General features: G+C 43.1%; 2 protein-coding genes across 3 annotated transcripts in view; both read left to right on the forward strand.

Annotated features, from left to right (window-relative positions):
- LOC147254228 (lissencephaly-1 homolog) overlaps positions 1 to 1,071 on the forward strand; it is a 31,023-nt gene extending 29,952 nt beyond the window's left edge. The window contains exon 11 of the mRNA XM_086215827.1: positions 1 to 1,071. This exon is cut by the window's left edge and continues 380 nt beyond it. The gene's annotated coding sequence lies outside the window, so the exon portion shown is untranslated.
- Positions 1,072 to 3,225: 2,154 nt separating this feature from the next.
- mettl16 (methyltransferase 16, N6-methyladenosine) lies at positions 3,226 to 26,500 on the forward strand. Of its 2 annotated transcripts, none has more exons than XM_086215097.1 (10): positions 3,226 to 3,320; positions 3,785 to 3,922; positions 12,578 to 12,765; positions 13,694 to 13,834; positions 14,510 to 14,625; positions 14,831 to 14,973; positions 17,680 to 17,749; positions 19,174 to 19,263; positions 24,623 to 24,796; positions 25,600 to 26,500. In XM_086215097.1, the coding sequence occupies exons 2-10, from the start codon at positions 3,795 to 3,797 to the stop codon at positions 26,197 to 26,199; spliced, it is 1,650 nt and encodes a 549-aa protein (XP_086071223.1). In that variant the 5' UTR covers positions 3,226 to 3,320; positions 3,785 to 3,794; the 3' UTR covers positions 26,200 to 26,500. The 2 variants fall into 2 exon arrangements, with proteins under 2 accessions (XP_086071223.1, XP_086071222.1); XM_086215096.1 differs by having other exon boundaries at positions 3,265 to 3,429.
- Positions 26,501 to 27,748: the final 1,248 nt, after the last annotated feature.

Below are 27,748 nucleotides of genomic sequence, written 5' to 3' on the forward strand. Positions count from 1 at the left end.
AAATTTACATAACGTTGTCTAGAAGTACCATAGGTTTAACACGGGGCTGAGCGTCTGTCACGCAGCCTTACCGACCAACTGAAGGCAGATGTTTTTGACTGGGTGTAAAATGTAGGGCACTAAAAAAAAACAAAAAAAAACAATAATTTAAGAAATGACAGTGTCTTTATGTGTCAGATTTATTTTTGTCTATTTTTTTATTTAGGATTTTGTTTTCTTTATTTCTCTCCTTCACTGTCGTAGTCTGTCGGTGCCTAGCTTGGTGAAATGTTTGAGAGGTTAAGGCAGGAAAAGCATACAGTAAGATTGTCTGTCGGGCTTTGTTATTGAAATAATCTGTAGCTTTATGACATCACTTCTCAAGTGTGCATACCATTTCTCTTCATGTGGAGCTAGGTAATATTTTAATGGCTGTATATACGAATGTTTGAAACTGTTGTCCTCAGACCTCGGGGGCTACAAATCAGCTTTGTACTCTTGTCACGGTGGCACATGAACCACTGCTAGGCTTTTGATCAAAGATCCCGTTTAATGAATCTGCTGTCAAAAATTAAATGTGTTGAACTAGCTTTGAGAATAGCAGCACTAAGCTTTTCACTTGAAGCCCAATTCAGCCCGGTGGCTGTCAGTGAACGTCCTGGGTCACAGCAACACCTGAGCAGAGTTCAGGGATTAAGCAATCTCTAATCTCTAGCGCTTGATAAAGATGTTGGGTGTGTCTCCCTTCAGGAGATCATTTCCAAGATGTGTCTCCCTTCAGGAGATCTTACGATATGTGTCAAACTAAAACCTCTGTCCACTTCTAGTTCCCTGACCAGTCATCCTGGCAGGGGTTTTCTGTAAAATAGGAATGATGTAAAGTCAGAAGATGCTCAGTTGTCCCGTGGCACCTCGTAAGGCTACTTGTGTAAAATAAACCTGTTTAAGAGAAAAACAAAAAGGCATGACGAGTCAAAGTGAGCCCCCTGGGTTTGATACCTGGGATGTGCAAAGATATCTAATTTCTGACGGGTAAAAAAAATATATGTTCTGCACAGTAAAAATGGTGTTGAGTTAAAAAAAAAAAAAAAAGAAATTTTCTGTGAAAATATGAAATGTAAATTTAGCTTGTTGAGAGATTTGGCAGTTTTGTAATTACGCACTAAAGGATGAACTGAACGGGGGGTCGGTGAGGAAATGCTAGCAGCGGACATTTTGGGTGATTTGCTTTGCGCAGTTTTGATGCTGAGGTTGGTTTTCCTGTGAAAAACTCTGCGCTGTACAGCTGCTGGTGTAGATACGGCGGAGCAGCAAGGATCTCTACCGACCCATCTCGTGTGTATCTGAGCATTCCTCAAATTGTTCAGCTGTTGATCCTTTAAAATGGAAGATTGGGAAGACTGGATATAATAGAAACAACCATTCCGCTCCCCTTGGAGGAAAACTGAGCCATCTTGCTTAACCGGCAAGGTGATTCATTAATCTTGCACATCCCTGTTTTCACTAAATCTTTGGTCATTTAATGATGATCAAAGACAAGATTAAAATGTAATGATGATAAATTCATAAACCTATAATTTTTCCAATGCAGTTCTTGCCTAATAAAGAATTCCATTGCTTAACTGAACTTCTTAGCTTCTTTGCCAAGTTTTCCTCTTCCTGTGTGTACTGGACGTGGTGATCTGCTGCTCAAGCTCCTGCTAGTGGCTAATGTGAGCCTAGTGTGACCTGTTGGTGTAGCACTGCTGCATGTTGATCTGCACCAGAGGCAGAGCTGTCAGAACAACATTCAAGTAAGAATATATCAGAGCCGCCTTGTTGGAGACTGATTGGTTGACTGATGCAGAAGGAAAACGTCTTGTCATTTGAAGAAAAGGCTGGCTCGGTGGGTTCAGACCGCTCTGGTCCTTGGTTGTAGAGGGGTTGGGTTTCGTTGTTTGTGATGCTGTTTGAAGGAGGTCACAGCCTCCTTTGTCTGTAATTGCAACGGGATTGTGGCAGACTAGGGCATCCCAAAGGAGAAGCCCTCTCTTTCAGGGAATATAACTTAAGTCTCTCTGGTTTTTTGCCCCCTCAACAGTCCTTCAACTAGCACTTCTCTCTCTGAGTTTGGGGGGGGGGGGTGACTTTTGGTGGGGAAACGGCTAATTTTCTTGTACAATTTGGCATGACAATGCCAAGGTATGAAGTGTTCGAGCTAAAGCCAAAAATTGAGACATTTGTCAGAACGATCTGGTTTAGCTCAGAAAACCAGCCTCCTTGTTGGTCCAACTCTGACCTTATGCTAGTCCTTTCAGGGTCACGCTGTGACATGTCAGACCTTATTAGAAATTAAGAAAACCTTTCCTGCCCTGGTTTTGGGCAAGAATGGTTGTTAATCAAACGTTGAGACAATTTTTCTGTTTTTGTAAGAACACAGCTGCTGGTGCGGTATGCAAGTGTGTCCTAATGAAGTAAATCGCCCTTTTGCAAGTCCCAAGCAATCCCTGTGCTCTCTGGTCTGGTGTTTGAAGGGACTGACAGATGGGTTTTTTTATCTGTCTGTGGGTCGTTTCCTCCAGCCTCCAGTCCACCAGGCCTCTCGAACCTGCCTGTGAACCACATCCAAGAGTTCAGACTGCACAACAAGCTCTTAAGAGAGAGCTCATGATGTTTCTCACCACTATGGTCTCACTGTTCACTCAGCAAACTGTTAACAATATACCTGGATGTCATTATTGTTTGCGATATAATAAAAGAAGAAATCTGCATCCGTCTTGTCCTTGTGATTTGCCTCAGAGTTGTTGTGGGATCAGTTAAGAATTTATTCTACATTTTACCTTTGCATTTTGAAAATACCAGAAGCATTTATTGATGAAAAAGCAGTGGAAGTTCAAATATGGAGACAAAGTTTCAACAAAAGGAGGATTCAGCTAATTTACATCATGTAGTTTGCAGTCTTGATTTAAAATGAATCCTTGATTATTTTTTAATTATTTATATATCATAATGAAACTAAAAGCATTTAGTATCATAGTTAATTTATTTCCATTACCTAATGAAAAAGTATGTATTTTCTCAAGTCTATAGGTATGTACACTGAGATTGAAAAAACTAAGACATAAAACAATTGTTAAATCAAAAGTTGAACAATCCAGAGTTTGTTTTTAGATGGTGCACGAAACGTGGCGAACGTACAATACTGGGATGTTTTATATCTTAATTTGTACTTAAAAAACATTCTCATAGTCAAACTAGACCCACCAGTGAATTTTTCAATGACATCATCACGTATCGACGCAGAGTGGTGACGTCTCAGGCATACAGGAAGCGAGCTGCCGAAAGTGAGACGTTTGAACAACGTGAGTCGTGTGTGTGTGATTTCTGTCTTGTATTGCCGCGTTCAGCAAAGTCAGTAACAATCGGAAAACACAAACAAGCTTTAACAACACGAGATAAACTACTGAGAAGGTAAGAAGACACAAACGTTGGCTGTGCGTTAGCTTCAGCTGGTAGCTGCTCAAAGTAGCTCTACAAATCCCTAGGTTTTACTTCGAGTCATGTGTTATCCGAGCTAACAGAAATGCAGAAACGTGAAATCTGACATATTTATTTAACCCTTACAAAAAGCTATCGGAAATGATGTCATAACCTTTTTTTTCCCGCTGTGTCTGTCATCACGTCAACTCTTCCTAATCAAATTCAACTTCTCAAAGTTTCATTGCGGATATTGTCAGGTGATTTCTCTGTTTCGTAGCAACCTTGATTACGTCTCTTCTTGCTTCACTCTCACCGTCTTCTCTTCTCATGATGTCTCTGAAATCAGGGCTGTTGTCATGGCTCTGAACAAGTCCATGCACCCCCGGAACCGGTACAAAGACAAACCACCGGACTTTGCATACCTGGCCTCCAAATATCCAGACTTCCAACAGCATGTGCACACCAGCCTGACTGGACGACCAGTGTGAGTAACTGACTGGACACACACCTGGTCAGAAATCACCTGTCATGCAGTTAAATGTGAGAGCACACACAGCACAGACTGTCGACCTTTTTCAGTTTAAGGCAATATTTCCATAAAGATCCTTCAGGGCTCGATCGTATCTTTTTTGCTTTTTTCTGGGACAATAGTCATTACTAGTCGTCAAGGAGACTAAAAATTGATATCTGGAACTGTAAAAATATTGGTGTCAAAATTAGAATATAAAAATTTAACACAGAACTTTTTTGAAATGATTTTAGCATATTTTTGTAATTGAAAGAACCAAAATTGCACAGAACTTTTTGCGTTTCTTCTGAAATTTAAATACATGAATACAGTTGCTTCCTGAAGTAGAAAGCTAATGGAGGCGTCTGCAACAGAGTCAGAGCAGTGCAGTTTATTTTATTTTTATCAACAGTCAAACAAATATGGTTTCTGATAATTATAAAAAATTAATTCAGGCTGATAATTGGTTGTTCCTTAAGAACCCATGTGTTGTTGTTTTTTAGCATGTTCCATTCATATTTCTGTTATACATTATTACAGTCTACATCAGAGTTTCCATGCAGAATCTGACCAGATAAAAGCCTCTCTGCATGGGTGCTACAGGTACTTTGAGTATTTTCCTGCCAACACTGCAGAAAATCTGCTTAGAGCTGAGTTTGTAGCATTTGGTATTAGCGGAACCGTGCGCCATAAAGGAGGTTGACTGCAGTACGTGTTGCAAAAATGCTGCAAAAACTCTAGTATGACCTCAGAGCACAATTAGGGTGTTGACATGCCCTTAATGCTTTTAAGCTCTGAACACTCTGCATGTCCGAATCCAATTATTGCTTACTGTCAGCATATTCAGGTGCAGGCTGATAGAAAATGCTGCTTATGCATCCATCCATCCACTTTCTATACTGCTTATCTGTTAATGGTGGGGGGCTGAAGCCTATCCCAGCTGGCATGGCATTGGGTGAGAGGCGGGGTTCTCCCTGGACGGGTCGCCAGTCCATCACAGTGCCATCAGGAGCAATTGGGGCTCAGTATCTTGCTCAAGGATACTTCAACATGGTCACGGGGGGAAGTGAGGATCAAACTAGTGACTTTTCGGTTGCTAGGCGGCCGCTCCACCTCTGAGCCATGCTTCATGTGGCAGCATGTTACTGTCTTAACCTAATAGCAGAATATGGCTGTCTGTGTTTGCGTTGGCTGGGTGCCGCGTTCAGTCATATAACTGTTCCGGTTCATTTCAGACTCCTTAACAGCACTCACCACGACACCAAGGTCATATGTTACATCAGGAGATTTCTCTGACAGCTCTGATACATCAGCACTTAATGTTACATAAGTATCTGAAAGGGTAGACAAGGATGGATGCTCAAGTCAGCCAAACACCATTATCCAGGGATGATTATACCCGCATGTTTCATGACGGAGTGCTATGGTGAGTGTCTTAAACCTTTTCAGAAGAGGAAAGGCTGCTGTGTGTGCGTTGTTTTGAAATTTTCAACATGACATGCGATGGTATGATGGTGTCTAGTCCACATACTCCTGGCCAGATCCCATATTTACTCCAAGTGTGAACTCAAACATGGCAAACACATTTCCCTCAGGGATCCCCTCAGCACTGCTCATGTCCCGACTGGAGGAGGGAGAAATCTGGACAAATGACGAATGGAACTAACATCACCGATCTGGTTTTTGTTGTTTGCTGATGATTTCATTATCACAATGACTTATAAAGAAGGTACAGTGGCTAGAAAATTCATTGCCTCAATTAAAAAAATGGGTCAGTATGTCAATCAAAAACTGCCCTGTGAGCCTCCTGGGCTACACTTTGTGCTCAAACTGGACATTACAATTATTAATTATTACCGTGAGTGTGTGTGTGTGTGTGTGTGTGTGTGTGTGTGTGTGTGTGTGTGTGTTGCCTTCACCACAAGATGCTGCTGAGAAGTCACGTTGTGCAAAAGTCCAGGCAGGAGAACAAAGGAGGAGTGTGTCTGGTGAGATTAGTGCTGTTGACGTCAAACAGTGTGAGCTCATGATTGCTGCTTTGGGAAAGAAACATGAGCAGCCTCCCACCTCATCATTTTGGTTGTTTTCTCTCTCTCTCGTTGTCGTTCTCTCCTCTGCTCCGCACGGGCTGATGTGGCACTGGGAACTCTGGTCTGTTTGCAGAATTTAAAATGCCCTTCAGTGTAGTTTAAATCCAAGCGCTTCTGATTTTGGTGAAGTAGATTCCAGAGTGGCACAATAGGTCCGAGTTGTTTTTACTTTTTAGTTATTTTGAATTAAATACTCCGAGCCAAATTCCTGAGTGAATGTAAGAGCTGACGGGTATTGTTGGGCTCCCACATTTGAGACTCTCCTCCTCCTGTGACTTCAGGATCTGGTACCTTGTCTTAAAATCACTACTTTTTTTCTGTATTATGCAAATGAGCGCCGATGTGGTGTCATCGCAGCAGGGCTGAACATCTGTGTACAACATATTGGTGTTGGCAGATCGGTTGTGGGTGTGAGGTGGCCTGTCAATCATCTCATACTGGACAGGGTGTTTGCATGTTGTAAAACCCTCCCTCATTTCTTTCCCTGACAGTTTCTAGTGTCTCTGCTTCTGTCTGGGCTTCGCCTGTAGATAGACAGACAACAAACAATGGGTTGGCAGTGTATGGGCTCAGCGCTCAGTTAGGAAATAGTCATAAGGGAACCAGGCAGCTATAGCCAAAAGGTATGTGTTTTTGGACAAAAGAAAAGAGAAAATATAAACTCACATCTCCAGTAAACAGTCAGTATCTAGTGGGGTGGAAAACACTGGACCAGGCCTGTAGCCTTTATTGATTTCTATTAATATTCATGTGATATAACCTTTAGTCTTTGTAATAAAATATCTGCAAATATATTTTGAACAAGATGAAGCGACTACAGCCATGCACAGTACTCCGCTCCCTGAGCTCTCAACACTGTTATAATGTAGATCAACGCTGGTCGGGTTGAGGCACAAAAACTCGAATTCGAAATTGGGTAAAGACCCTAACAATGGTTTCAACTTTAACTTAAATGTTTTGGTTACCATAATAAGAGTAACCATGTGGTTAAGCGTCCCTCCTGCAGCGCCGGTGCTGACAGAGAACAAGCCTCTGGAAGCTACTTCAAGTTGCGGGCCCTTCTGTGAAACCAGGCTTCAAGCTGATTTCTGTTTGTCGTGATACCAGGGCTCGCCTCCACACGCAGGGAACCGCTCTGGAACCACCGCCGGAGAAGAGCCAGACTCTTCTTTTTTTTTTTTTGGTCTGGATGTGAGAGCATCTGGCGAGGCTGAGCGTCAATGTGTCAGAAATCTTTGTTGTTTGTGTGTTCAAGTAAGTGTTTAAAAAAAAAAGAGGAATTCCCACAACAATAAGGCACTTCCAGTAAACGCTTGGAAAAAAGGATTCCCAGTCACGTCAGCCTCCTGAGGATTTTGATTATTTGAACATGATCTGATTCTTGTCCCCTCCACACACACACAAACACACACACTTTTGCAAGTTTATACTTTTCGATGAAAAGATGATTAGATCCATGTATCTTTAAAAAAAACAACATTGACTTCAAGACATTAAACTGGCGATACAATGAAGCAGGAGTCTGCTGCCAGTAACGTTCCTATTCTGATGTCCAGGATTCCTGCCGTGTGTGTGTGTGTGTGTGCATGTTGTAAAACCCTCCCTCATTTCTTTCCCTGACACGAGCTGCTACCACACACAGATACACACACACACACACAAACACACACACTTTTGCAAGTTTATACTTTTCGATGAAAAGATGATTAGATCCATGTATCTTTAAAAAAAACAACATTGACTTCAAGACATTAAACTGGCGATACAATGAAGCAGGAGTCTGCTGCCAGTAACGTTCCTATTCCAATGTCCAGGATTCCTGCCGTGTGTGTGTGTGTGTGTGTGTGTATCTGTGTGTGGTAGCAGCTCGTGTGCAGAACTGTGGAAATCCTCCTCTTCATTCTGTCATTCCATCAGCAGAGGGATTAGCACCTTTTTGTGTTCCCCAATGAATTAATCTACTAGGTTTTAAAGTATTTAAGCAGCAAGTTCGGGGATGAGAGTAATCTTTGGGAGACACTCACTCAATTCCCAGGCGAGCCCCCACCCAAAACCCCTCCCGCCACATTTTGGGATCGTCAGTGTGTTGCAGTGATAGTGGGGAGCCCTGGAATGTGGTGAATGGGATTAAATTTGAAGTGAAATCTCCAACTAGTCTGTTTTGTTTCAGTCTTAATTTGGGGGGGGGGGGGGGGGGGGGGGCTCGGATCAAGCTGATAGGAGATGGGATGGATGAAGAAACATGGATGGATATTAAATATGCAAGAGCTGGCTGACATGTAATTTGGTAGTCATATTTTTCACGGACAGGGAGATGATCATCTGAAGGATTTCACTTTCATTATTAATGGAGAGTTCAATGTTCACTCCAGTTTTGTTCTGACTTTTTTTTTTTTTTTATGAAAGGTGTTCTCAGCACCTGAGAAGAAGGGAATTAATTCTTGTGATGGAGCTGCAGTTTAACTGGATCATCACAATGATCCAGTAGAACAGTACTGATGTTTCTCTCTGTGCCGTGAAAGAGAAAACTTTGTCTCAATATATTTTTGTTCCAAACTTGTTGTGACGTTTGCAGTCCCTTGGCAGTCGACAAAGAAAACTGCGAATTAATTATCGATTAATCCCTGTAATTTTTCGATTAATCTCGAAATCCTCAAATGTAGGAATCTAGAACCAGCAGGTTTGAACTTTTTATTTAAAAAAGAGGATAAATCAAGTATCAAAATAGCTGCCAATTTTATTTCTGTCTATTCGTTGATCAGTTGTTGCATCGACTCCAATTCCTTTTTTTTCTAAATTGACATTGTTATTTCAACTGGCTAGTCTGCTGTTGCCTTGGCCTCACCTCAAACCCTGATGACACGAGTGGAACACGTACTGCACTGGGGTACACTTGCTCGTGCTGCTGCTGAAACAGTTAATTTAACGATTGATGAGTGACCTTATCAATCGTTGGAGGCATTTTTAAAGCAAAACCACAGAAGAATTCCCCACAGGCATTCAAGAAGTCTGTCAATTTTCAAAACTTTCTGTCATTTAATCATCCCAATGATCACCTAATTGTCGAAGTAATAAGCCAATCAATCTTTAATGTAAATCATAAATCTTTGTTGCAACCCAATTTCCGATCACATCATGCCAGCAAGTCATTAATTTCACTCTCAATTAAATCCATCATTCATTTCCTGTTGAGTTTAATGCAAACCTCAGTTTATTATCATGTGAGAAAAAGCGCAGTATTCTCTTAATTTAGAGGCTCAAATTGGAAAAATTATGAGTTCATTAAAAGTTGTTGACATCAAATCTGTCGATCAATTTCTTAATCTTGCTCTGCTATTTTCCACAATTAATAATTGAGATTTGTCCTATGTGTGGACTATTTAGATTCCGATTTTATTGCTGCTGTTGTTCCAATGTTCAATGTTTAAAAAACAAATAAAAATAAAATGTTCAAAAAAGCAAAGTTAAAAACCTTGAATCAACCAAACTGGATTTTTTTTTTTTAAAGAAAGCCAGACAATACCTTTGTTTAACTGTAACTGTGGAGACCTGCTGGCTTTTATTTAATAGATATTAAATGGTGTATTAAAAAAAAACAAAAAAAACAACACAAAACATCAGACTTGAGAGTGAAAGTTGCTGCTTATCAGCAAAAAAATAACACATTTCCACCAGCACCCTAACAGTGAAATAGATGTATCGAAGTTCACCCCGTTGTGGACAGAGATGAGAAAAGGCTGAGTGTGTGTGTGTGTGTGTGTGTGTGTGTGTGTGTGTGTGTGTGTGTGTGTGTGTGTGTGTGTGTGTGTGTGTGTGTGTGTGTGTGTGTGTGTGTGTGTGTGTGTGTGTGTGTGTGTGTGTGTGTGCGCGTGTCAGCATTGAACTCTCCCGCGGTCTAATGATGTTACTCGTCCTCTGACTTTCCTGACATCTTTCCCCGGCGGTCAGAGTCTTCTGTTCTGTCTGTGAGTGACTCATTGCCACCTTCTTTCCTCTCAGTCTCTCTGACGTACGCTACAGCCCATCTGCACAACTTTGTCACTGGTTTGTCCCACGTTGTACCCCATCAGCCATGAGCAGGGCGTAAGCACGCTGTGACGCACCTACGTGGCAGCAGTCGTATATGGCGAGCACGCTCACGCTCCGTCTGGCATCAGCCATTGCTCCAGCGTGGCCGGATTTGCGTGCTCTCATCATTTTGTTCAGTAGGTGTGGTTGCCATGGAGATGTGGCATTCGCACTGCCGCTGAAAGGAGTGATGGGTCTGCATTGCACACACACACACACGCACACACTTACACTCCTGAAGGGCTAAAAATAGAGGGCAGGCCTGAGCAGCCTCCCTCTCTGAATATTGATCTTATCTAATGATGCCTCCGAGGAGGAATGAAAGAGGGCAGAATGGCCGAGAGCCGTTATGATGAGAGAAGCTGCCTCTCGCTTTTTGAGCTTTATGCTGATGTATCACTTTCTCCTTCCACACGATTGTTACAGCGTAACTTCTTCACAGGCTCATTTCCAGTCAGTGTGCGGCACCTCCCCGATGGAGCCAGGTGTTGACCTGGACCATTACACTAAGATGTTCATGAAGCGGGGGGAGACTTGATAAGATTAATGTCGCTCAGGTAAACCCCCTCTCATTTGGATCTCTCTCACACCTGGCTGAGAGACGCTCATTTGTCTTTGTTGTCACCCTTGAATAAAGGAGTCCAGTTCATCGTGTACAGGCATTCATTCATTGTGTTCATCATTTTTTGAGGTTTTGCTTCACACATCCGAGACCACAACAGCTCTGAATCCGAGCCCTTCTCTGCCTGCCAAGTTGGTCGGGTTTTCAGTAGCGTTGGTCTTATCTGACACGCTGGAGGGGTGCGGTCTGGGCCAAGGGATTTTGGGGCAAATCAGTCACGGCACCACCTGTTGGCAACAGGAAATGACACGTTTGGTTTATTTATTTTTGTTTGTAGTAATTTGTTAGATAAATCCCCAGCCTCCTCTTCTCCTATTTAGTGGTACTTGTACAAAGCAGCAGGTCCGTGGCCTTCATTAGAAGTGCTTGTTATTTTGAACATGTAGGTGAAAGGGACAAGAACATGACACTGGAGTACAAAGTGTGTTGAGGTGATAAAAAACGTTCGTCATCTGCAAAGAACTCTGCTTTCCTCCACTGAGGCCCATGGAGGAAGGGGTTGGTTATTGATATGATAGATGCTCCCCGGGTTGCTACTGTACTATCTTTCGTCCTTATGTAATGCAGCACTGTGCAGTTCCGGGCCACCAGAGAAGCCCTTACACCCTTCGATTTCTAACATTTCAACGAAAATGTTCCGATTTCATTGACCTACTGGCAAGAATTAATACAGACCTGTTTTGTTTTGTTTTTTTGGTTCTCTGAAGGGGTTGTTGCCAATCCTCACCGGATATCTGAGTTGTGTCTCTCCACCAGTGGTGTTTTTTTTGTTGTTGTTGCTTTTTTTTAATTTTCCTTTTCTCTCCCCTGAAATTTGTTCATGAAACTTGTGAGGCACCAGACGCTGGCATCACCAGGATGTGTATAATTACATCTGCCGAGTTGCAAATTCGGCTCGCAAAGCTTTAATTACACGTATCTCGCCCACTCGTTTAGTCTGCCGTGCGCACGTGTGACAGCTGGACTCATTCAGTGAGCCGTGAGGGAAGAGTGGGAGAACCGTACTTTTGCGTCCAAGGACTTGAAAGTGCAAGTGGGAGGTCTTAGCACTGTTGAAAATGGGAATTTCATTGTCATTAGCTTAGGATCGTGAAATGATGGGTTGCTTATCTCCCTGTAGGTGTGTGTGTGTGTGTGTGTGTGTGTGTGTGTGTGTGTGTGTGTGTGTGTGTGTGTGTGTGTTGCACAGGGCTTCAGGGTTAATGAAGTCCTGAAGCTGTCCAATAAATCATTGTCAGGTCATCTCACAGGTGAAAACAAATAATCAGGTCCTCATTACAATGAAATAGTTGTTAGGGAATTTTATTACCTTTGTCTTAACTACTTATCATTAATGAAATTTATCAGGGCTGCACGGTGGTGCAGTGGTCAGTACTGTTGCCTCACAGCAAGAAGGTTCCGGGTTTGAGTCCCGGCTCGGGCACAGGATCTTTCTGTTCCTGTTCTCCCTGTTCCTGTGTGGGTTCTCTCTGGTACTCCGGCTTCCTCCCACAGTCCAAAGACATCAAGAGGGGACGAGGCTGATTGATACTCTAAATTGACCGTAGGTGTGAATGTGAGTGTGAATGGTGGTTTGTCTCTGTATGTTGGCCCTGCGATGGACTGGCGACCCGTCCAGGGTGAACCCCGCCTCTCGCCCGTAGACGCTGGCATAGGCTCCAGCCCCCCCGCGACCCTTACTAGCAAGGAATAAGTGGAAGACGATGAATGAATGAAATTTATCAGGACCAAATTTTTAAGATTACAGGGAAGGACAACCTCAGAGGGGACAAAAATGTTCCAGTAATTGTGATATGTATTGTACATCCGAGGTCACTGTGCTGCCTCTGAGTTGAGCTGTTCCTCTTCTAGAGTGAACTTCAAGGAGCCAGAGGCGGTGCGTGCTCTGACCTGCACCCTGCTGAAGGAGGACTTTGGTTTGAGTATCGAGATCCCTCTGGAGCGCCTCATACCCACCGTCCCTCTGCGCCTCAACTACATCCACTGGGTAGAGGACCTCATCGACGGGCAGAAGCAGCCACGCAGAGGCATCGACATCGGTACTGTCCCATTCTACTCATCGGATTTTTATTTTTTTTTACCTGAAGTGTGATTACTCAGAATAAATGATTACATTTGCAATGATATCATGTCATCATGTTTCTTTGAAGCTCAGGAATCTCGGCCTATAAGCACAGACTGCCCACATGATTGGATTTGGCTGTTAAATCCAGCCTTGACCTTCTTTTGTTTACTCCTGTTAATCAGTACAATTACTTGCCAGGCTGCATTATATGAGCCTGTAGTGACTTTATGTCACATTTAGTTACTTATCAATCTGCACAAAATAACAACCCAGTTTTGCAGTGAATATTTGTCTTGAGAAAGGGCCCATGTTCAGAAGAAGCAGACAACTTTGAAGGTTTTTATTTATTTATTTTTTATTTTGGAAAAAAGGGAGGATGTAAGACCAAAAGTGGCATAAATAATCAGAGTCCATGCCCTCAAGGCAGTTTAGAAAAATATATATATGAATGGACAAGAACACCGTTCTTCAGTCTTTTTTCTCTCTGTTAAATGTGAAGATAAAAGGTTGTTGTTCAAGCAGCAGCTGCCCTCAGCGAAGCATGTGGAGAGGAACTTTGGAGGGAATTCCCTTATTTGTTTTTCTGCTGAGAGTTGAAGCGAACCACTCTTTTAACGTTCAAACCTGAACATTTCTTTGTTCCAGAGAAGGAGGCTGGAGTGGCACACACCAGCATGCTGAATGTCAGTTGGTGCTTCCAGCTGGCCGTGCCCAGTATTCCCACTATTCCCAACACTTAACCAGCAAATGTTGCATCCACATCAGATTGTTTGCTCCCGCTTGTGTGTGTGTGTTCAGTTCAGTGACTGCTGTTGATGGATGTCGCTTGAGTCTCGTTATAAACGTTGATTATGAAAACACAGCTTCCACATTGTTTGTGTGTGTGTGTGGATTCTCCTCAGGCACCGGCGCGTCGTGTATCTACCCTTTACTTGGAGCAACTATGAACGGCTGGTACTTTCTTGCCACAGAGGTGGATGACATCTGCTTTGACTACGCCACCAAAAACGTGGAACAGAACAACCTGTCCGACCTGGTTAAAGGTAAACATGGATGGCTCACTGGTCCTGGAGAGATGCTTAACTCCAGAAATAATCAACTCATTTTAACCACAGTCCTCGCCGGCTGTGCTGTAATGCTGCTGCACGCTGTGAAACCTCAACAATCCTGCAGGTTCATTAAGTGTCGCACTGTGTGAGATGGTTCAATGTGTGTCACTCAGATCATGTTATCACTGAACCACTTGGTTGATTCAGTCAGTCAGACAAAAAACAGTTTACGATGAAACCATCGTCTGCTTTGAAGTGAATATCTGAACTGCTGGAAACAATCATTTATTCTTAATTGTAAAGGATATGTTTTTTTTATTAAACAAAAAGGAAAATAACAGCAAGATAATGAGATTGACCTTCCACAGTAATTAGTTGCTGCAGCCAGAGAAAGGTTTGTTTCACGGTTTTCAGCAAGGTAAATCTTAATTTTAGAATTTATCTGACTCAAAATTCAAAGAAAATTCACTTTTTAACACTCTAACATAAAATCCCCAATCATATTGTACACGTACTCAACAATATATTCCCAATATTTTTAATTTTGCATCAAAATCAAAATTCCAATCAAGCTTTCTTCCTGCACAACAAAATATGAGTTTGTTGTTGTGGTAAGGGGTGTATGAGGTACCATGATCTTGTCTCACGTCTGTCATTTATGTCATTCAGTTGTCAAAGTTCCCCAGAAGACGTTACTGATGGACGCCCTGAAGGAAGAAACGGAGATCGTGTACGACTTCTGCATGTGCAACCCTCCTTTTTTTGCCAACCAGCTAGAAGCAAAGGCAGGTTTTCTGTCCCGACATCTGAAAATGTTTTATTGGTTGAATCTGGACCCTTAATGGATCAACACCACGATACAATGATGGACGTCAGCATCTGTTTACTGTCCCCAGAGCCGCCAACATTAGTATTTCTTTACACAGATAATACCTGACTTCTAATAGGATTTTGTCTTTTAATCTCTGTCTGTCTTGTTGTTCACTTCAGGGGGTAAATTCAAGGAACTCCCGGCGGCCCCCTCCCAGTTCGGTCAACACGGGCGGGGTGACGGAGATCATGGCTGAGGGCGGTGAACTGGAGTTTGTTAAGAGGATCATTCATGACAGCCTGCAGCTCAAGAAGCGCTTGCGGTGAGGGTTACAGCTTCACCTGCAGCTGCAAAATTATTAGGGTTCGGTAGGGGGGGTTGTATACCTAAACCTGTGCAAACATGAGAGGAAATTATCTAAGCAGATCAGAGAGAGATAGTAGATGACGGAAGGATGCACGAGAACACTGCAGTGCGGCTCTTTCTGTGAGAGGCTTTGAGAGGTTTTAATGGGTCCTGAGTGCGCCAGACAAGGGGACATGCCAAGGGGCGAAATCGGCAAAATGGTGCACATTGATGGAGCTGTCACTTATAGTGGGTTTAATGATTTTGGCACACTTTCACCCCGTGCTGCATGTGGGAGCCCACTGTTAGCAGCTGCGTTTGGGTGGGTTTGCCTCTTTACCCTCCCCCCATTAAGGGGCTGTCACCGGGGCAGCGGAGTGAGACACACCGAGGGAGCAGGAGTGCCAAGCTATTAAAGCTGATTAGATTTGCCACACCTGCTTGGCCTCTCACTGGGAGGGAAGTGTGTGTTTGTAGTTGTATGCAAGGGTGTGTTCTGCATGATGCATCCATGGAAAGACGAGCGTTCCAGAGAGGGACGGATGTTAACACCTGTCTGCTCTCGTGAAGGGAGGAGAGAGAGTGAGATTAAAGCCAGTCTACAGTTTCAGTTTTGGCGTTAAGGCCAAGCCAACCGCGGCCGACTGTCACTCCCAACAGCATGCTGGGACACCGAAGCCACCAGGTGCCCATGGAAACCTTGCCAGACTCTCAGATTGGTCCTTTGAGATACCCCATCCTCCTTTTTTCCCCTTTTTTCCTCTGAAGTGTGTTCACTGTTAGATAGGGTGAGCCACCTTGGCTTCAAATAAAACACACATGCAAAAGCTCCACACAAATAAGTGAGCACTAAGTAATACTCTGTCATCATGCCATTGATATGAAAATTACCATCTCTGGTAATAAAGTTGTAATCAGAAGTAATTGTACTTCAGAATCCGGCATTAATCAGGATCTTAACGCAGCTGCACACTTGAAGATGTTTGAAAAACTGCACCGGTGGCGGAGGGAAGCCGAGCTGTTGGGTTGTTCCTTGGTGGAATATCAGAGCTCTTCCATGTTTCACTGATGATCCCATGCAGCTCCGCCCACTCCAGCACCCCTGTGCCCATTTTGTCAACTCGGCATCATCTTTTTTCCATGAGGTGATTACATTTCCATCATTTCTTACCACCATTAATTGGGGTTTTGGATATTCTTAATTTCATTTTGTTCTGTAATTGCAAAACACACATCACTCGTACAGGTGACCGATCATGGTCACACACATCTACTCAAGCTGAAACATGTTTTTTTTTTTTCAATTTTTTCCCTAGTTCTTGTGTGCATTGTGCATATTGTTTGACTAGCGAGCAGGGAGGGGAGAGGATGAGCAGGCACACACTGATCGTGTCAGTTTGCACATTGTGTTCCTGTCTTTATCTTTGCAGATCTAAAACATCAACTTCTAATAAGATCTGTAACAGGACATGTCCAAGTAAACAAGATGGAGCAACATAACATCTCCCTCCTGTCGAGTGGAGAGAAACGTGTAGCACGTGCAGTGCGGAATCAGATTGCGGTCACACTTATTTTCTGACTGCTGTCTTTATTTCAAAGAATGCAAGAAGTAATATCTCGCCCTGAGTTGTCTGCAATCTGTCTCTCATGCTCTGCAACCTCCAACACTTCAGCCTGTATATGGCCTGCAAGGCAAAAGCGAGGGCAAAAAAGCCACGTTCGATCAAGTCACAACGTCTCCCATCTCCATACTTACAACTGGACAGTTATCAGACTTTTCTTTTGAGTAAATCAAACAGACCATTTGAACAGTCACGCCCTTTACTATATAAACATAGGCGTTTTACAATCACAGGTATTCAAGGTATAGATATCAAACACAGCTTTATTTAGTTTTTATTAGCTTCACATTTGACCGATAGATAATTTTCAGGGCAGAAAAAAAATCTGAAACAAATTGCAGTGATCCCTCAAATATAGTTCTTTCAGATTTGGACTGTGGGAGGAAGCTGGAGTACCAGAGAGAACCCACACAGGAACAGGGAGAACATGCAGACTCCACACAGAAAGACCCTGTGCCCGAGCTGGGACTCGAACCCAGAACCTTCTTGCTGTGAGGTGACAGTGCTGACCACTGTCAGAACTCATAGGTTTATAAAGTAAAAAAAAAAAAGGTCACAAAGGCAAAATATTTTACACTTTAGAAATAAATCCAATAAATAAGTCCAAAATGCACTGAATTCAAAAGTCTTGATTTTAAATGACAATTCCATTTAATCTGAATTTGCTCTTCGAAAAAAAGTTTTCAACTCATATTGGTCTATGTATGACTGATACCTTTATATGTATGATGGGCCGATATGGGTGGGTGTTTTTCCTCACGTCAGTACATCAGTCGGGCATGAATATCAATGATAGACTGGCACCCTGATGTGTTTCTTTCCAGTATTTTTAGCTGGTTGTTTTCTTCAGCTTGTTGATCTAAGGACCGGCCTCATCTCTCTTTTACACAGCGGTGGTTATTGATCAAGTCTGCACCGACTTCAAAGACGCTTTCCCTCTGCTGCGGACGGTTTCTCATCTATATGTTTTTCTGACTCTTGTCTGCGTTGCACCGCCGGCTCATTTGATCTCTGCTTGGCTGCTCACACCAGCGGGTTAATGTGGATCCTTCTTTCCGCAGGTGGTACAGCTGCATGTTGGGGAAGAAATGTAGCTTGACACCTTTGAAGGAGGAGCTGAGGAAGCAAGGGGTGAGTAGCCTGTCAAACTGAGAGAGAGAAAAAAAAAATGGAACACACAAACACATCTGAATCCACTGTGATCAATAATTATCACAAATCAGCCACAGTTTCGGATCTCATGCCGGAAAAAATCTCCAAGTTCAGTGCAATTCTGGCTGATTCAGAACAATCTTTGCCTCTCCTCTCACTCGTGATGTTGGAGGTGGCCGTCAGGGGAGCAGATTGCCAGAGAACCAGAACAGATCAGCTCCCTCTAATATGCGAGCCAAGCAGTGTCACAAACCAGCCATGAATGAGCTGATTTCTGTTAGCGGTGCATGACTGAATCACACGGCACTGTAGTTAACATCCATTAGCGTCATTAGCTTAACTGATAGCCCGGCACATGACTCCTGACTGCTGCAGGCCTCTGATCCTGTGCCAGTCACCTCCCTCACATGCTTACAGTATAAATAAGTAAAGAGCCCATGGTCCATAGGTTTCGCTCCACCTGCTGCCCCTCAAACACCCTCCAGAGGTTTTAGTATGCTGCTGCTTCATCAGCAGGAGTGCAGCCTTGGCTGTGGTCCAGCAAGGAAACCATGTTGCCTCACTTAAAAAAAAGTGTGGAAGAAGAAACCAGGCCTACTTTACTTGCCAAAGCTCGTATATCCCCTCCAGCGTCTCCTTGTATGTTTTATTGTGGCAAATGTGAACCTTTGCTAGCAACAGTCCAGCTGACCTGCTGCCTTCAAAGAGACCTGGTGGGACCACTGTGGGCTCAAGGCTTTTCACACCATCTGTGTCTTTTTCACATTAAAAAGTGTGAGCTCACTGAGGTCAGAGGTCACAGAGAGAAGAATGTCTGACTTATTAAAAAAAAAAAAACTTCCTCTGTTAAAAACATGCTTTACTTTTATATTATTCGGATATTATTTCTTGAGGGAAAGTGGAACCTTACGGCAGGGAACATTTGGCCCCACTTTGTGCAGCCCTGGCTAAAATATTCAAACCTGCATTAATGATAACTTTATTTCCATAGCACCTTTCAAACAGATAGAAGATAATTTACAATATAGCAAAATAAATAAAACTGATAACAGTACCCAAGGTTAAAACACAGTGGAGGTCATTCACAGCATATACTGGGTTGATTCCAGGCGTTCAGCTTGTCTGTAAACAGTTGTTGATATGCAAGTCTGCCCAGTGACCAGGATAATTCCAGTGTTTCCTATCCTGCAGCTTTGTTTTTGTGTTCTCTCAGCTCTTATCAGCAGAATCTGTGCTTTAGCTGTGCTGTTGCTGCTGAATACTCAGATTATTGTGAGTATCAGAGCTTGTCTCTCCCAAATCAGCTGCCTGATGGACCTGATATGAGACCAGCGGTGGATGTGTTTCCAAACATTGCGACTGCTGAGGCAAACTATTTTTGACTGTCGTTTGTTTTTCCTCAGGTGCCTAAAGTGACCCACACAGAGTTCTGCCAGGGGCGCACCATGAGGTGGGCGCTGGCCTGGAGCTTCTATGATGACGTCATTGTTCCGGTAAGTCTGTGTGGGAGGGTATTTCTGTCTGTGCACCTTTAGGGTCTTCAGTCACGTAACCACCAGGTCCAGTGTCCCATTTTACTGCTAGAGCTTCTCACCGCCTAAAGGTAGATGTTTCTAAACTCCCAAATCCATTTCCTCCACAATGCTGCACCTCTGTCCCGTCCTCGCTGTCCTCGTTCCCCTCAGCCCTCTTCCACATTTAGTCATTCCCCGGGGACATGTTTTTTGTGATTTTTTTTATTTTTGGCTGTAACCAGGCAGCAGTTGCCAGGGCAAAGATGTTCACGCACACACACACACCAGGTCAATGTCTTGTCTGGACAGCGAGAGGGATGATGATTGTACAACTTCAAACTGAGAGAAATTGATGATGATGATGATGATGAGCTGAAAGCAAACAACTGAGAGAAAGTGGTCAGCAAATGTTTGTGTATTTTAAGACTCTGTGTTTTGGCCTTTTCAGCATAAAAGCAGTTGAGCAGAATGATCGGCCTACATTTTCTGCCTCAGCCCTCCTCCTCCTCCTCCATCATCCATGGCTGTTCACACTGAGAGGTTGCTCAGTATCAATACCAGACATGCCCCTTAGTGTGTGTGTGTGTGTGTGTGTGTGTGTGTGTGTGTGTGTGTGTGTGTGTGTGTGTAGGGGGGTGCTTGTGTGCACGTATGGTTCCATGACACACGTTGCTGCGTGTGTACGATCTTTCAAGGTCCACTACCTAATTCTGCCTACACGTGTGTGTGTGTTCCTATAGATATATGTGTAGCATATACATGCGTGTGCATGGGGGGTGCTCATTAATGTTACATATAGACTTGAACATATGTGACACGCATGCAACGGTGACCTACTTAACCCCCATATTACCAGCTCAGACAGTTACTAGATCTTTCTTCTTCTCTTATCGTGGTTCATTTTAAACAAGACGGATGACGAACTGTGTAGCGAAATAAACACAAATACATGTGTGCCTCTAGTTTCTAACATGTTGGCTTAAATGACACCCATGAGTCACAGACATATGCAGATATGCAATATTGAAACTGCTGTTTCCTGTTTGATGTCTGCCTCAAGTGATCTATCTTTCACTACTTCTGTCAAAAACATTCCCTTGCACTCTAAACAAGAGGATGTTTTCCATTTAATGAATTTCTTTACCTGTGAAATGGCACATCAGTTACTTCTAACATTTATTCTGATGTTTTTTTATATTCTTAAGACAGATTGTATTTTACTGAATCTACAGAAAAGTACCCATGATGATCTTGGGTTTAGTACGAAGACAACCAACGTTTTACTCAAAGGGGTTGAGTCAGATACCGTTCTATATTTTAAGGGTCATTTTCTGCTTGTTCAGGTTTCCGCCAGTGGTTTGGTATCCACATAGGGTTTTGGGTGGGACAGGATACAGGGTACAATGTTTTCCTGCAGGTAGAATAAACGCATAAATGATAATTTAGCACTCAGGTTAATCCAATAGTGAAAGTCCAGGATGAGGGATTCATCAAGACATGCTGGTTTTTTTTAATTTGTGATGTTGCAGTGATTGGATTATTTTCCTTCCCTTGACTTTTTATGTGTGGATATACACTTCTTTTTCTGCTTGCTTGTGTGTGTGTGTGTGTGTGTGTGTGTGTGTGTGTGTGTGTGTGTGTGTGTGTGTGTGTGTGTGTGTGAGAGAAAAAGAGAGACACTCAGTAGGTCAGGGTGGACATTACATCTGGAGAGAGCAGCTCTTGTTCTTTTACTCTGCTTTTCAAAATTAGGCCTGTTTTTTGTGAGGTTCTCATTTAGAGTGTGTGTGTGTGAGAGAGAGAGAGAGAGAGAGAGAGATGAGAGTAGGTAGAGTGGGTATTACACAGTGGGATTAATAATGGAGTGAAAGAGTAGCAGAGTCAGAGGAGGGTGTGATTCATTGTGTGTGTGTGTGTGTGTGTGTGTGTGTGTAAATGTATTTGTACAAGAATCTATGTCAAGGATGCCTCTTACACAAAGACATATTTGGCTTGATGGATTTTATTGATTTCTATTCCCTACAATGAGTTGGGGGGGGGGGGGCTCACTCTGTGTGTGTGTGGGGGGGGGGGATGTCTTTGAAAAACAATATAAAATTGAAAAGGGAAAAGAATGGACAAGACATGTCCATCAACTGCCACTCGTGTATTTGTCTGGTAATCCTGAAGGGCACCATTGAAACTAAACATCCCTCCATGATCAAGAATGTGTTGCTTGTTTCACTGTCAATCAAGCAGAAGTAGGAGGGAAGTCGTTCACTCAAATAGTTATCAAGGCGAGCTCAGGTTGTTTCCTACTTTATTATAATCCAAATTCCTTACTATGATAAAAGATGGACTGAAGATCATCAGCTGCGTTGAATCAAACCTCTCGTGTGTGTGTGTGTGTGTGTGGGAAGGGGGGGGTGCGAAGGTCACAGTCTGCGCCTCCCCTCTGCTGTTTGTAGGTCAGTCGGCCATACTGTCTGCTCCGTCACTGTACCCTGCTGCGGCAGACCTTCGCCGCTGCGTTCCCACTCTCAGTCATCCAGCAGTGACTTTCCAGTGCAGCTTGGCAGCAGTGGTCCAGTAGCAAAGGAGCGCTGGCTGCAGAGCGTCTGTCCTTCTGTAATGACCTCTGCTTCATTACAGTTAGAGGGGACCAGAAATGAGGGAGCCGTGTTCATGTCCCTGCAGGTTCAGGTGGAGCTCGTGTGGTTTGAGCGCCCTCTTGTGTTCAATGAACCCTCTGTCCTCTTAGCTTTGTGCTTAGTCTGAGCGACCATTGATACACAAAAAAAGAAGTGACACAATAAAACACCATAGCATTTTCAGATGAAAACAAAAATCTTACTTATTTGGGTTAGCAAAATAAGTGATTAGTTTCAATAAACTATTGAAAAATAACTTTCAAAATGTAGTTAAATGCTTTTAATTTTTCTTAAATTGAATTTACAGACCTAGACGGCACGGTGGTGCAGTGGTCAGCTCTGTCGCCGCACATCAAGAAGGTTCCGCGTTCCAGTCCCGACTTGGGCACAGGATCTTTCTGTGTGGAGTCTGCATGTTCTCCCTGTTCCTGTGTGGGTTATCTCTGGTACTCCAGCTTCCTCCCACAGTCCAAAGACATTCAAATGGGGACGAGGCTGATTGATACTTTAAATTGACCGTAGGTGTGACTGTGAATGTGAATGGTTGTCTGTCTCTATGTGTTGGTCCTGTGATAGATGGATGGATCCACAATCTGACTTCTGATTTGTGACATTTAAAACCCTACTGCTCTCTCATGGATGCTTCAGGAATATTCTCTCATTCACTGAGTCTCCTTAATGATTAGCTCATGCTAATAAAAACTTAAACTAAAGGGATAAGTTGATTTCTTATAGGAAACATTAAATGGTTCCCATTGAGGATAATAATTGCAACACCTTGACAGGAGAAAGGATATTCACGGTCCATTGATTCATGACTTACCCAACTGAGCTGCTCAGAATTACAAGTACAGGAAACGCAGCAGACTAGGTCAGAGTCTGCTCTGGACATGAGAATGTGGTGTGATATTATATCTGAAGTTCAAGATGTTGGAAGGAAGGAACTCAGGATATCAACATACATTTGGTTGAGAACAATGACGTATTTTCAAGTGTTGGGTGAAGAATTCCGGTCATATCTGATGGTCAGATTGGAAGGCTGAATTTTCCTGCGCTCATCTGTTGTTGTTGCTATATTTATTCAGATTTATCTGGATTGTAAATCTTAACACATGTTTGAGGATTTATCATTTATTCATAAAGAATCTGCCACTCTCCTTGACCTAGTGATAGTGCTTCATGCTTTCATAGACATGAACACTTAAGTTGCAGCCCTCACCAATAGAGTTGTCTGTTTTTTTTAAGCTCATTGTCTAAATGTAGGCAAAGTTGGGAGGAAGATTACCCAGCACCTTGGCTCCCTCTGGTTCTCTCTCTGCTTACTCCAAGATTGATAAATGTTGCACTTGTAGACTTTCCTAAATGTTAATGAATGAAATGGATGAAATTCTGAGTTAATTTGGGGGTTTGTGTGACGCTCCAAGCGATGTATGTGTAATTTACAGCTGAAATGGTACCCACAGAGTAGGATAGCGGAGTCTGGGATGTAAGCATGTAGACCAGTCTTTCCTAACCTTTTCCCACTCAGGGCCCACTTTTAAGTCTCGAAAATTTTCGCGGCCAACCTCCAACAGCTGTTGATTCACATCAGTGTCTTGTCTCCCTTTTCCTTTTCAGTCTCCCTGTTGTTCGCCAGCATCCTTACACTTCAGTTTCACCCATCAGCATCAAACGTTCACAAGTCAAGTGCAATGCAGTGCCCCTGCAAAGTGGTCCAGCCCATAACAACAAAACTTCCTTTCTCACATTTGCTTGAAACAAAATAGTGAAAATAATATTAAAACATTTTAATGTCCTTTTCAATGTAACTGAGTTTTAACACTTAAAACATTATTCTGTATATTTGTATTTTTTTATAGTTACATTTTGGCTGCACAGTGGTGCAGTGGTCAGCACTGTTGCCTCACAGCAAGAAGGTTCCGGGTTTGAGTCCCGTCTCGGGCACAGGATCTTTCTGTGTGGAGTCTGCATGTTCTCCCTGTTCCTGTGTGGGTTCTCTCTGGTACTCCAGCTTCCTCCCACAGTCCAGAGAAATGCAAATGGGGACGAGGCTGATTGATACTCTAAATCAGGGGTCTCAAACTGATCCAGTAAAGGGCCGTGTGGCTGCAGGTTTTCATTCCAACCAAACAAAAGCATCACCTGATCCAACAAATGAGCAGTGTGGACACAGCTTAGTTGATTTAAGTAGAATCAGGTGTTGCTTTTGTTAGGTTGGAATGTAAACCTGCAGCCACACGGCCCTTTACTGGATCAGTTTGAGACCCCTGCTCTAAATGAAGGCTGTGAGTGTGAATGATTGTCTGTCTATATGTGTTGGCCCTGTGATGGACTGGTGACACGTCCAGGCTGAACCCCACCTCTCGCCTGAAAGCAGCCCCCGTGACTCTCTACAGGATAAGCGGTAGAAAAAGGATGGATGGATGGATGGATGGATAATTACTTTTCTACCCCCCACAAAAATCATACAACTGGAAATTATTTGGTGGCCCACTTGCAATACCTACGTGGCCCACCAGGGGTTGTGACCCTCAGGTTGGGTATCACTGATGTAGACAGTTGTTTTTAATAACTCTTACTGCCAGAAGAGGGAGACAAAGGTGTCACATTAAAGCTTTTACATATGATTCATTTTTAAAATCTCTTGCACAATTCAGTTTCTTAATCATCTCTTTTTTTTTTGTTACTTTCTGCCTGTGTTTTATCAGTCTCCTCCTAGTAAGAAGCGTAAACTTGAGAGAGCGAGGAAACCGCTGTCTTTCACACTTCCAGAGGCGGGTCTGAAGGAGCTCCAGGCTAAAGCGCGTTCTCTGGGCTATGCCGCCAGCAACCCTGTCAATAGCATCACAGCTCTACTGGAGAAGACGCTCACTGACCTGAGGGTAAGCTTCAGGCCTGCACATGCACTCTGACATAGCCACCATCGCCACGGTGGTTGAACTGGGAGCTGGGATATTCCATCAGCTATTGTGATCACCATCAATAGGAGAGCTTTTAAAGGGATTGTTTTGGGAAATACCCTCACTGTCCTGCCAGCCATTTTAAAGGAACAGGAGGCTCACCTCTGTCCAAAGTCAAAATCTCAGCAGTTCACTTAAGTTTTTGTACACTTTTGTGACACATTAACAACTTATGATGGTAGTGAGCTTTAGAAATCAGTGAGCTGGTGAGGTGTTTTCTCTTCTGTCAGTGTGCTAAGATTAAGCCTATAACACACTTGAGACGTGCAGTATGCACAACATCGGCAGTGTAGCAGGGTTTTTCAGTAGCTACACTGCCTCTGTTGGTCCTGGCTGCCTTGCAATCATCTATGTTCTTGTTTCAAACATATGATGAGGAAAGAAAAAAAGACCTGCCTCAAAAAAAATAGATATGTGGAGTACAATGACGTCTGGCATGATGGACGTGTTCACTGTTGCGGCACCAAATGATGATTGACTGCAGCGCCCTCACGTTTGTGTGCTGAATGGACTCGGAGTGTTACAGGCTTGACAGCAGTCTTCTGGCTGAAGCTTCTTCCCACCCTCACATCTGTTTACTATGTATCAGTCCGTCTCTGACGGAAAGTGAATGATCCTCTAAATGTCAGACTAATCCTTTTCACCTTTAATGCAGCAAACTTCTGTCTGCGCTCACTTTAAATTCACTTTGGTGTCTGTCGTTTGTCTGTTGCTTGGCGCTGCAGGTCCTACACAAACGTTTCCCGTGCAGCAAGGAGGGGCAGAGCCTCTTTCTGACAACTGTGGAAAACACTTGGATCCATGGACGGCAGAAACGCCGTGAACAAAGACGTCAACTGCGAGAGCTGCCCAGAGCACCTCACTGCTCTTCAACCAGCTCTCAGACCACTGCAGCCACATCCGTCACAGCCTCTGAAAACCAGCCACCTGCCGTACAAACCCCCCAGGATGACCACATCAGATGTTCGCCCCCCCAGGAGGAGATCCACAACGTCGTCATTTCAAATGAGCAAAGTGTAGAAGTAACACACAACACAAGTGAAGAACCAAAAGAGGCCCTCCCAGGTGACGATGTAGACATGGAACCTTCTCCCTGCACAGCTGAAACATCTGGCCCACAGGAAGCAAGCAAGTCACCGTCAAAGGGACCCCTGAGCCCGGGGGTGGTTGAGCACTACCTGTTTAAGTGTCAGCTGAACGTGATGCTGGAGGAGAGAGATGTAGTGATTGAGATGCACTGGGTTGAGGGTCACAACAAAGACCTGATGAACCAACTGTGCACTTACCTGAAGAACACACTTTTGAAGTCTGTCGCAAAGCCTTAAGTGGAGGACTTTTTTCACGCTTTTTTTAAACAATGCAAAAAAAATAATTTTTCAATTTTTATAGAGGAGCTTTCGGTACACATCTGAATGTTTGCTTTCTAAATGTGAAGATGATTCTCCTGTTACCAGCTATAAAAGAGGATGAATCCACTGTGACTTCATACCAGGGAATCTGGGTTGTAATTAATGACTTGTTGAGTTCAGTTGTACCTTGTCAGTCTACCTTTTAAGGTAGTCCATTTGTTTACATTTTGTGCTCCAATTTGCCAAGTCATTTGGAATAAATTAGTTTTTTATGAGATTTTTGCTAGTTCGGTGTTCATTTTGTTATCCCTACCAAATAAACTGTTTTTTTTTCCATATCAGATCCAGATTAAAGATTGGATTTAGTTAAACAAAATGGGAAACTAGAAACCTGAAACCTCTGTGTCTGCAATATTTGTCGTATTTAGACTCATGATGGTTACATATTTTCATGGAGGAGAAAAGTTGTCTTTCTGCCTGGGTGGAAGTCGGCGCTTGAGCCTTCTTGTTATTTAAACAGACATTGTGGGCACCTTAAGGTTTTTAAGGGTGTAATGCCTTCGAATGGCCACAAGAGGACGCGGAGTGCACGTTGTTATTCCCGTCTCAACCTGCTCCATGAAAACAGTTTTGTTTGCGGTTTATTAGACATTTGTGAATGGATTTAGGTGATAGTTTATACCTGTGTGACTTTAAAATTACATCCACTCTTTAATTCAGGATCTTCCTGAAGGCCCTCAGCCTTTCCTTTACTCTGAGAGCCCTCAGGACTGTGGCTATTATTATTACTGAGTTGCGACTGACCGACTTCCTGATTTGAGCTGAGTGAATAGCAGGAAGTGAGATCAAAGTGTGAGTGGGGACAGTCCGGTCCTGTGAGGCCAAAATATGGCCCTTTAGAGCTGTTAATGCTCCTGATCTCAATTAGGGATTTGTCTTGTTGCTTACACTTGCTCAGATGATTACACTCGTGAAACTGTGAACTGATGTATTAATACGTCTAAATCCATCATCCACCTGAAGGTAGTTTAATTATGACTGATTGACCATTTGGCATTTGTTCCTTCACAAACAAATTTCAGCTCCTTTTTAATAGTATTAAACCTGAACCTGTTATTTTGTCAGGTTATTGCTTGCAATGTAAAAAAAAAAAAAAAAAATCTAAATATTCATTACCAATATTCAAAACTTTGATCAGACAGCAGAGTGATTGTAATTGGTCATGAACTGGAATAAATTGAACATTTTGTAACCTTACATGATATTTGTGTTCAGGTGATACCAACACATGAAAAAAGTGACCTTACAAAATGCATTTGTAGTATATCAAGATGTAAAACCTTAAATAATTTTTTTAATCAAAATTTTTGCAGTTACCCACAGCCCACCATTAACTTTCAAAGTTGGCCTCCTGGGAAACAAATATATTTCAATTAAGCTCATGGATGCCGTTTTCTAGCTGCCAGGGACCGCGACTGCGGCGGACGCTGATTAAGCTGCAGGTTGCAGTCCTCTCTTACGTCCG

Source organism: Aulostomus chinensis, chromosome 10, assembly GCF_037954235.1.
Source record: "Aulostomus chinensis isolate RoL2024-O1b breed Wild chromosome 10, RoL_Achi_v1.0, whole genome shotgun sequence".
NCBI lineage: Eukaryota > Metazoa > Chordata > Actinopteri > Syngnathiformes > Aulostomidae > Aulostomus > Aulostomus chinensis.